The sequence below is a fragment of the Numida meleagris genome, chromosome 26 (assembly GCF_002078875.1).
Source record: "Numida meleagris isolate 19003 breed g44 Domestic line chromosome 26, NumMel1.0, whole genome shotgun sequence".
Taxonomy (NCBI): Eukaryota; Metazoa; Chordata; class Aves; order Galliformes; family Numididae; genus Numida; species Numida meleagris.
The window spans coordinates 2,112,467-2,123,298 of NC_034434.1; the positions used below are offsets into that span (position 1 = coordinate 2,112,467).

The 10,832-nt window shown below is 64.5% G+C and overlaps 1 protein-coding gene across 2 annotated transcripts in view; it reads left to right on the forward strand.

The window, feature by feature from the left end:
• Positions 2,350 to 10,832, forward strand: part of PPP1R9B (protein phosphatase 1 regulatory subunit 9B) — a 9,726-nt gene continuing 1,243 nt past the window's right edge. Inside the window, exons 1-9 of one of the 2 annotated variants that reach the window (XM_021377993.1) lie at positions 2,363 to 3,914; positions 6,453 to 6,585; positions 6,712 to 6,832; positions 6,981 to 7,085; positions 7,406 to 7,541; positions 7,674 to 7,826; positions 7,915 to 7,968; positions 8,575 to 8,804; positions 9,825 to 9,921. In XM_021377993.1, the coding sequence (XP_021233668.1) occupies positions 2,625 to 3,914; positions 6,453 to 6,585; positions 6,712 to 6,832; positions 6,981 to 7,085; positions 7,406 to 7,541; positions 7,674 to 7,826; positions 7,915 to 7,968; positions 8,575 to 8,804; positions 9,825 to 9,921 (2,319 nt within the window). In that variant the 5' untranslated portion in view covers positions 2,363 to 2,624. Of the gene's footprint in view, positions 3,915 to 6,452; positions 6,586 to 6,711; positions 6,833 to 6,980; positions 7,086 to 7,405; positions 7,827 to 7,914; positions 7,969 to 8,574; positions 8,805 to 9,824; positions 9,922 to 10,832 lie in introns of both variants that reach the window. The other variant, XM_021377992.1, reaches the window with a different exon arrangement.

Here is a 10,832-nt window from a genome sequence, read left to right on the forward strand (position 1 = left end):
GATTTACCCAGCTCTCCCATCGGCACACCCCCACTCCTGAGGGTTCCCCCACCCCCTCCCCATGGGGGTACCCCCACCCATGTCCCCGTGGTGGTGCCGGGGCTGCCACTTGCCTGCCAGCGCCCAGAGCCACAGCAGCGCGGCTGCCTCCATCTTCACTGGGAGCACCGCCAGCGCCTGAGTGACAGTGACAGCGGGGTGGCCCGGCGGGGGGCCCCACCTGGGGGGGGGCACGAGGACGGGGTGGGACCACCTCCTGCCAGCCCGGCCCTGTGCTGCTGCTCCTGGGCTGTGGGATTGGGGCTGGGGGGGGGTGAGGGGGATAGAGGGGACCCAGAGCACCAAGAGGGGGACTATGGGGCACAGTGGGGTACAGTGGTGCTCAACAGGTCACTATGGTGTGGGGATTGTGCACAGTGGGGTCACAGAGGGGAACAGGAGGGCACGACAGGGTGCAAAGGGGCACAGCGGGGTGCGGTGAGGCAGTAGGGCACAACAGGGCACAATGGCATATCACCAGGCACAAGAGGGCACGGCGGGGCACAGGGGGATATAACGGGGCACAATAGAGCACGACAGGACATAATGGGACGCAGTGGGGCACAGTGGGATATAATTGGGTGCAATAGTGCAACAGGACACGATGGGGCACAATGGTGCACAACAGGGCACAGTGCGGCACAGTGGAGCACAGTGGGGCACAATAGGATATAAATGGGCACAACAGGGCAAGAAGGGGCACGATGAGGCACAGTGGGGCACAATGGGGCACAATGGGATATAACTGGGCACAAGAGGGCACGATTGGGCACAATGGTGCACAACAGGGCACAGTGCAGCACAGAGCAGCACAGTGGGGCACGGCAGGGCGCACTGGGGAGAAGAGGACGTGGTGGGGCACAACAGGATGTGATGGGGCATGACGGAGCACAATGGGGCACGACGGGACGCGATCGAGCACGATGGGGCACAACAGCACGACGCGTCACCTCGGGGTGGGGGGACATTTGGGGACAGCTGGCTGCCCTGCCAGCACGGCACCGTGGCCAGCCAGAAGCGGTACGCTGCACAGGCGTGTGCACAGGGGGGTGTGGACACACACATGTGCATGCACGGGGTGGAGAGCCAAGACCCCCCAGCACTGAGTTGGACTTGAGGGGGGTAGGGGGGATGCTGTAGGGCTGGGGGGGGGGTGAGCAGGCCCTGCAGCGGAAGGGGAAGGGGGGGCATGGGGGGGGCTGTCGCTCTGCACCACGTCACGCCGCGTCACGCACAAAGGGCCGTCGCTGCGTTGGGTGATGCAGCCGCTGCAGGGTCCTGCTGCCCGCGCCTGCACCGCGTGGGGGCCCGTGGGGATGGCACTTGGTGGTGGGGGGGGTGGGGGCAGTGTCCTCATCCTGGGCCCCAGCCCGCACGGTGTGTGGTTTTTTTGGGGTGCTGGTCCCAGGAGCGCCCCAAAGCGGTGCTGCGCTGTGCGCTCTGCTCCCCGCGGTGTCTGTATGCACTGGGAGGGGAGTGGACCCCCAGTAATCTCCCCCAAAATATTCCCCCACCAGACCCCCCTGGTCGAGGTGTGGGTGGGTGGGTAGCGCCCTGGGGAGGGGGAGGGGTTTATGGGGACAGAAAGTAAATGGGGACCCTACGGGGACACCCAGGGACACCCCAGAGTGGGTTCTGGTGGAGCCCTGGGTTCAAAGGAATCAGAGCAGGGAATGCATGGACAAACATGGGGGGGCACAGGGGTGGGAGCAGGGGGATGTGGGGACGGCCAGCAGGGACACGGGGATTCAGGGGAGATGTGGGTGTGAAACAGGGGACATGGAGAAAAGAATGGGGGTACATGGGGATAACACCAGGAGGAGATGGGATGGGGTGCGAGGGTACAAAACTGGAGGGACTTGGGGACCCAGGGGGGGATGCGGGGACAGGGGGTGTGTGTACAAAGGTGAGGGACGTGTTGCCAAAACTGGGGGGACCCAGGGAGCATCTTGGGGGCTGTGGGGATGGAACTGGGGGTGCAGAGGAGCAGAAGCAACGTGCGCATGGGGCAGGGCTGGGGGTTCCCGGGGCTGCCATGGGGGACCCTGGGGAGGAGGGGGACAGACCAGGGGGGGACATGGGGACAGCGCTGGGCTGTGGGGACAATGCACAAGGCCAGGGAAACGGGGGGGGAAATGCGGTTCCAACCATGTGAAGGGGATGGAGGGGGGCAGCGGGGGGCTGCAGGGAGGGGACGGCGGTGCCACCAGGCTCGGTGCCAGCAGCGTTCTTGGTGGGGGGGGGGGACAGAGCTGGGGGCATCCAAACAGCGAGGCCGAAGCGCGGCGGCGAGGAAGAGGAAGAGCAAGAGAGCGTCGCTAAGACCCAGAGGGCTCTGCGGGCAGCGGGGCGGGCGGATCGCGGGCGGCAGCGCTCCATCACCAGCGCAGAGAGAAAGGGGAAGAGGAGGAGGAGAAAGGAGGAAGGAAGGAAGGAGGGCCGGGGCGGAGGGGGGGGGCGCGCTGGGCCCCCCCAGGCTGGCGATGGCCTGACCGGGTCCCCGCGGCCCCCCAGCACGGCCCCCTCCCCGTGCCCAGCGGGCGGCGGGCGATGCGGCGCGGCGGTGACGGAGGTTTCGGGGCAGGATGCTGAGGACGGAGGCAGCGAGCGGGGCGGCAGCCCCGGGGGGCAGCGGGGGGGCCCCCGGCAGCGGGGCGGGCAGCGGGGGGCTGAGGAGCGCGTCCCCGCACCGCAACGCCTACGAGGCCACCATCCAGGCCCTGAAGCCCACAAAGGATGCCGAGGGCGAGGACGGCAAGAAAGCCCGCAGCAAGAAGTATGGCTCCAACGTCCATCGCATCAAGAACATGTTCCTGCAGATGGGGACGGCGCCGGGCCCCGAGGGCGCCTGCGACTTGGCCAAGGGCAAGGAGAAGCCCGTCCGCCTCTCCCTGCCCCGCGCCGGCAGCCTGAGCGACGGCATGGAGCAGGGCAGCCCCCTGAAGCTGGGCACCAGCGTGTCTGAGCGGGTGAGCCGCTTCGACTCCAAGCCCGACAAGCCCTTCTCCAAGCTGCAGGAGACGCGCAAGATCTTCGAGCGGAGCCCGCAGGAGAAGGAGACCACCACCAAGCTGCTGCTGCGCAAGGAGCGCGCCGGCTTCCAGGACCGCAAGCTGGACGTGGTGGTGAAGTTCAACGGCAGCACCGAGTCCTTGGATAAGCTGGACACCGAGGCCGTGTCGCCCACCGTCAGCCAGCTGAGCGCCGTGTTCGAGAAGGCCGACCTGCGGAACAACCTGCACAAGACGCCGGGGCGCGCGGGGCCGCTCAACTCCAAGCTGGTGAGCAAGCGGTCCCGCGTCTTCCTGCAGGGCGGAGAGGGTGGCAAAGCCGAGGGCTGCGCGGAAGGCAGCGTTGCGCCCGCGCGGCCGCGTCCCACGGAGGAGGAGAAGGCGACGGGCAAGGCCCCGAGGTCAACGGAGAAGGATGGGAGCGCCCCACGGGTGCAGGAGGTCTGCAAGATCAAACCCGTGGAGGTGGAGGAGAGCGGCGAGTCGGAGGCGGAGGTGGAGGTCAAGGAGCCCACAGCTGCTCCCGAGGTGGCCAAAGGGGCCGAGGGGCCGGTGGTCCCCGAACCGTGCCTGGATGGGGGCGAGGAGCCCCCCGACGCCAAGGAGGGCAGCAAGGGAGAGCGGGCGGAGGAGGGCGAGCTGTATGATGAGTCCAAGAAGGAGGACTTCTCCGAGGCGGACCTGGTGGACATAAGTGCCTACAGCGGGCTCGGGGAGGACTCGGGGGGCAGTGGGCTGGATGAGGATGAGGAGGCGGATGGGCTCTACGAGCCTGAATCCAGCTGCGTGGAGATCCCCGGGCTGTCTGAGGAAGAGGAGCCTGTCCCCAACCGCAAGATCCAGTTCAGCACGGCGCCCATCCAGGTGAGCCCGGTCGTGGTGCTTTGGGGTCCCCAAAGATGGGAGGAGGAGAGGGGAGTTTTGGGGGTCCCCATCCATCCAGTGACGAGATTGGAGGCCACAGAGGTGGGCAACCTCCTGTCCCATTGGCCATGGCCAAGCTTGGGCCACATCCGAGCAGTGCTGGTGGCTGTGTGGAGAAGAGCAGAGGGTCTCCAGAGTGCCCTTGTACCCCAACACGAGCCCCCTGGGACCACCTGCCAGCTGGAAGCTGTGCCGCTGGGGACACAGGGCCATGTGGGGAGGGGAAAGGGACGTGGGGTGGAGACCTGGGCCGTGAGATGTTGCATTGGTGGCACGTGGAGAGGGTGACACTGGGACCCGATGGCACATACTGCCAACCCACCATGGTGCATCAGGGTGGGCCGGAACCCACTACACATTTTGGGAGGGGATGCCTAAAATATTCAGCCAGGCCCCAAGTCCTGCCAGGTGCGACCAGGCCAGCCCTGGTCCCCAGGTCCCATCAGTGCTGGGAATCCCTCCAGAGCTGGGACCCCTGCAGGGAAGGTCGATGCCCACCCCCGGGCTCAGCACAGGACCATTTCAGGAAGTGGAGGAAAGGGAAGTGCCTCATGGGCGGGCGGGTGCCACCAGCAAGAGCTGCTCATCCTCCCTCCTTGTCCCCATATGGGGACGGCTCCGGGATTTGGGGTCCCCATATCGTGCCCACCCGGTGCCAGCGGTGCCAGCGATGGCGCGGAGGGCGGCGAGGTGGTGCCGTTATTTCAGGGCTTTCTCTCGTGCTCGTATCCCCCCGGCTGGAGGAACAGAAATTGCTTTGTGCCTCGCTGGGTTATTTTTAGCGGCACGGCCTATATTCTGGCTCTGAGTCAGCGGCGGGTGGGTGGCCCCACCTGGGACGGGACACGGGCACCGCGGTGGCACCGCACGGGGACGGGGTCCCACGGTGTCCATGCACCGCTGGGTGAGCTCCGGGGGTTCTGCACTGTGGGGATTGGCCGTCCCGGCCCCGAGAAGGAATCCCTGCTGTGGACGTGCAGATGCGCTTTGCGGGGTGCTCTGCTTCCCCAGGCAATGCATTCCACCTCTGACGTTCGTCCCTGTCCCTCCATGGGGTGCTGTGGGTATGAGCAGGCAGGGCACCCCCCTGTCCCAGCATCTGTCAGTGTTCTGAGCCCCCGAACCAGCCCAGGGCGAGGGGACCTGGGGACACCCCCAGCACCAGCACCCGCAGAGCGCACCCTGTGCATGGGGATGGGGGTCCCTGCTGCCAGCCCCCTCCCTTGGCAAATTTGCTGCCTCCTTCTGTGTCTCCTCTGGGAACTTCTCCAGGACCCCTGCACATCTCCAGCACCCCAAGGACCTGGGGACAGCACTCAGGGGCACAGTGGGACAAGCTGGGCCATGCCCAGACCCCCCTGGGGACCCCGTGCAGATGTGGGGCAGGTGCCCAACTTGTCCCTGGGGGTGCCACCCAGGAGGGTCCTGCCTGTCTCGATGTCACCGGGCTTTGTGCGATGGCCCTTGACACTCATCCCTAATACCCTTTGTGCCCGGCTTTAGCGGCGCGGTGTTAGCCCTAATCCACTCGCCCTGGAGCACTGTGGCCCCTCTGGGGACATCTGCCACGCTCAGAGCCTGGGTGACCCCCCCAGTCTGGGAGCACAGGATCGCGTGGGTGTGCCCAGCACTTGTGGGGTGCAGGGAAGGGCAGAGCTGTCCCCTTCCCGGCTGTTGCGATGCTTTGGCCCTTGAGGAGGTGACAGGTTGAGAGCTGGGGGGTCCCTCACTGGAGAAGGGGGAAGGATGAGGGAGGATCAGAGAAATGGCCAGGTCTGCACCCCCAAATTGTCTGACTTGGAGCAGCCACTGCTTGTGCACCCCATCTGCCTGCCCATCCATCCACCCCTCCCTCTGCCCATCCCTCCATCCATCCCTATCTATGCTTGGTCCATCAGTCTGTCCAACGATCCATCCATGCATCCCTCTCTCCATCCCTCCATCCCTCCAGCCATCCCTCTGTCCATCCACTCATCCCTCCTTCGATCCATGCATCCATCCACACACCTATCCATCCATCCATCCATCCATCCATCCATCCATCCATCCATCCATCCATCCATCCATCCATCCATCCATCCATCCATCCATCCATCCATGCCTTGGTCCGTCTGTCTGCCCAAATGTCCATCTATCCATCTGCCATTTCATCCCACCCTCCCTCCCTCCATTCATCCATCCACCTACCCTTCCACCCACCCATCCATCCATCCATCCATCCATCCATCCATCCATCCATCCATCCATCCCTCCCTCCCTCCCTCCCTCCCTCCGTCCTTCCATCCATCCCTCATTTGTCCATCCGTCCATCCGTCCATACACAGAGCCACCCATATCTCCCAGTGCATCCCAAGCCCTCCTCTCTTCCTCAGACTCCTCCTCATCCCCTGGTGTGACTTGTGCTGGGGATTCTCCCGTGTCTCCTAGGATCCACCATCCCCACGCTCTTTCCCTTTCACCATCTCCCTCCCACCTCAGGTCTTCAGCACTTACTCCAACGAGGACTACGACCGCCGCAATGAAGATGTTGACCCCATGGCCGCCTCAGCTGAGTATGAGCTGGAGAAGAGAGTGGAGCGGCTCGACCTCTTCCCCGTGGAGCTGGAGAAAGGTGGGTCTCATCCCTGTCCCATGCTCCAGGGCTCCCTTGGTGCCTTGGGGCTGGACCTGAGGTGATCCCATAGGTGCTGGGCATTTTGCTGCTGCCCCATCAGGACACAGTTCTCTGTCTCCACAGACGCTGCAGGGTTGGGGATCAGCATCATTGGCATGGGTGCAGGGGCCGACATGGGCCTGGAGAAGCTGGGCATCTTCGTCAAGACGGTGACGGAGGGAGGGGCGGCCCACCGGGATGGCAGGTATGGGCTGCCCAGCCCCAGCCCCAAACCCCACCTGGGCTCCTGCTGGAGGGCTTTGGTGGTGATGGAGGAGCTGGCCTGGGATCTGGGAGGTGCCTGGGGGGGTGGGCAAGGGGTGGTCGTGCTGTGACGGTCCTCTTGTCCTCAGGATCCAGGTGAACGACCTCATCGTGGAGGTGGATGGCACCAGCCTGGTGGGGGTGACGCAGAGCTTCGCTGCCTCCGTGCTCAGGAACACCAAGGGCCGCGTCCGGTAGGGCCCAGGGCTGGGGACGTGGGGGCAGGCGGCCCCCACAGTTTTATTCCCTTCCCCACAGCGCTCCCTGCTCCCTCCTGTCCCCATGCCCGCTGCCTGCCCTACGCCAGCCATAAATCCCCCCAGAACGGCGCAGGATGCCTCTCTATCTCAGACACAGGTCCTGTGTCGTCCTCCCAGATTTGTCACCACTTGAGTGTCCCCCATCTGAGCCTCCCTGCTGTCCCCTGGCTGTGCCACCTGAGCATCCCCCACCCTCGGTTCCCTGCCACCCACTCCCTCCGCTGTCCCCAGGTGAGCTCCCGCTGTCCCTGCAGGTTCCTCATCGGGAGGGAGAAGCCGGGCGAGCAGAGCGAGGTGGCCCAGCTGATCCAGCAGACGCTGGAGCAGGAGAGGTGGCAGCGGGAGATGATCGAGCAGCGCTACACCCAGTACACCGAGGATGATGAGGAGGTGAGGGCAGCACCCAGGGAGCACAGACGTGGCCCTCAGTGCCTGGGTTCCCCTATGCACTGTGGGGCTGCTGACTCAGTTTCCCTGCTTGGGGGGCTGCCGTGTGCCAATGTTGCTCTGTGCCCGCTGCAGACGGGGGAATACGCCACAGATGAGGAGGAGGAGATGAGCCCCATGTTCCCCAGCAGCGAGATGGCCATCGAGGTGTTCGAGCTGGCCGAGAATGAGGACACGCTCTCCCCAGTTGAGATGGACCCCGAGAAGCTGGTGCACAAGTTCAAGGAGGTGAGGAGGGGCCGGGGGGCACATGGGAGCGGGGTGGGGTTGTCCCACCACATCCCTGTGCCCTGCGAATGCCCGGCTCCTCTTGCAGCTCCAGATCAAGCACGCTGTCACCGAGGCGGAGATCCAGCAGCTGAAGAGGAAGGTGAGCAGATTCCTCTGTGTCCCCACATCCCCCCTAGATCCCCATACCTGTCCCCCAAGGCCCACCCAGAGGTGCTGTGCCACGCTGTGCCATGCTGTGCCATACCTGCTCTTTGACCATGCCATGCCATTCCATTCCATGCCATCCCATGTCATGCCATCCCATGCCATGCCATCCCATGCTATGCCATACTTACTCCTTGACCATGCCATGCCATTCCATGCCATGCTGTGCTGAGCCATCCCATGCCATGCCGTGCTGCGCTGTTCCATGTTGTGCCATACCTGCTCTTTGGCCATGCCATGCCATTCCATGCTGTGCCATATCTACTCTCTGTCCATGCCAAGACATCCCATGCCATCCCATGCCATTCCATCTGTTGCTGTTCCATGCTGTACCATACCTGCTCTTTGGCCATGCCATGCTATCCCATGCCACACTATACCATGCCACGCTGTGTTGAGCCAGCCCATGCAATGCTGTGCCATGCTGTGCCACGCTGTGCCACGCTGTGCCACGCTGTGCCACGCCGTGCCATGCCGTGCCATGTTGTGCCATGCCGTGCCATGCTGTGCCATGCTGTGCCCTGACCCTGCTGTCCCCCAGCTGCAGTGCCTGGAGCAGGAGAAGGCTCGGTGGCGGGCCGAGAAGGCCCAGCTGGAGCAGAGCGTGGAAGAGAACAAGGAGCGCATGGAGAAGCTGGAGGGGTACTGGATGGAGGCACAGAACCTGTGCCAGGCGGTGGATGAGCACCTCAAGGAGACGCAGGCCCAGTACCAGACCCTGGAGCGCAAGTACAGCAAGGCCAAGCGGCTCATCAAGGAGTACCAGCAAAAGTGAGGGCAGGGCCCTGGGTGCTCATCCCCTCCTGGGTACCCCTCATCCTGGATACGCACCGCCCCTGGGGACCCACTCCCTGGGATCGGTCCATCTCCCGGGCATGGACCGTGCCCTCAGTGCGGACCCATCTGTGGGGCACCAGCTCCTTGCCAGGCACACTGTCCTTTGCCTCAGACAATCTTGTGAGGATCGACTCCTCCTTGGGGCACCAAAGCCATCCTGGTTGGCCCTTCTTCCTGGGCATGGAGCATCTGTTGGGCATGGACCATCCCCTGGGCATGGAGCATCTGTTGGGCATGGACCATCCCCTGGGCATGGAGCATCCCCTGAGCATGGGCCATCCCTTGGGCTTGGACAATCCATCCCCTATGCATGGAGCATCGTTTGGGCATTGACTCCTCCTCGGGGCACCATACGTTTCCTGGGCACCCCTTGGTCCTGGTCAGGGATGAACCCTTGGGCATGGATCGTCTGTTGGGCTTGGATCATCCCCTAGGCATGGAACACCCATCCCCAGTGCATGGAGCATCCCCTAGGCATTGATCCCTCTTCAGGGCACCAAACCTTTCCAGGGCATCCTTTTTTCCTTGGCTTGAACCATCCCTTGGGCATGGATCATGCATCCCCTACGCACGGAGCATCCATCCCCTATGCATGGACCGTCTCCCGGGCATCAATCCCTCTTCAGGGCACCAAACCCTTCCTGGGTACTCCTTGTTCCTTGGCATGAACCATCCATCCCTTGGGTATGGACCATCCCCTGTGCACAGAGCATCTCCTGGGCACCCACTCCTCTTCAGGACACCAAACCCTCCCTGGGCACCCCTTCTCCCTGGTGACAAACCCTGAAGAGAAACCACCCCTGGGAGATCCATGGGCACCACCACCACCACCAGCGGGCACAGTTTCTCCTCAACACCCAAACCCCAGCACCCCCCTCCCCACCTCCCTGCCTCAAGGACGGGGCACAGATACACACCCCGGTGCCACGCACCCACACTCTGTTCCCCCCGCAGGGAAATCGAGTTCCTGAAGAAGGAGACGGCGCAGCGGCGGGTGCTGGAGGAGTCGGAGCTGGCGCACAAGGAGGAGATGGAGAAGCTGCAGGAGAAGGTGGGCACCGGGCACCGGGACGCGGGCTGCCCCTGAGCCCCGGGGCCCCCGCGGGCACGGCCGGATCCGGCCACGTCCCCACCGCCGCCTGGTCCCGCTCCACCGCCGCTCCCACCGCGTCGCTCCCACAATGGATCGCAGGAATTCCGCTCTGCTCCGGATCCCACGTTGGGCAGCAATGGATCTGCCCAACCCGCCGGATTCTGCTCCCATTGCCCCGGATTGAGGGGATCCGCTCGGGCGCTGCCACGCGCCCGATCCTCCTCCCGGCGTTGGATGCCGCACGGGATCGCGGTGGATCTGCCCAGATGCTGGGCCGCGCTGGATCCTGCCGCAGGGTCTGACATTCCCCTCATGGACCAAAAGAGATTCTCTTGGGCGCTGGATCCCGTGCTGCGCACGAGGGATCCCGCAGTGGGTCCTGGCAGATGTGTGCGAGGCGCTGGGTCACGCCTGATCCTCAGCCGGGAGCCGGGTCCCATGCTGGTCATGCTGGATCCCACCATGGGTCACACTGGATTCCATGCTGGGTCCACGGATCCCCCTCCAGGGATCAGAGAGCTGTGCTGGGTCATAGCAGATCCCCTATGGGGTCACCGCATCCCCCGGGAGCCCGGAGCGCCTGGGAGGCACCACGGGTCGCGGTGTGGGGCCGGGGGGCACCAGGGGACCCTCCATGTGCCCCTCTTTCCTCAATGCCCTCCTCAGTGACCCCCACCACACACAGCCTCTCACCCACCAGCTGGCTGCAGCCCCCTGTCCCTGCCCTCCAGCCCCATACCGTCCCCCCAACACCTCACCCCATTCCCCTGGCCGTGCTGTTCCCTCCCACTCGTGTCGCCATCCTTTCCCTCTGTGCCCCCCTCAGCACCTCCGTGTCCCCCCCCGTCGCGTCCCCCAGGTTCTGTCCT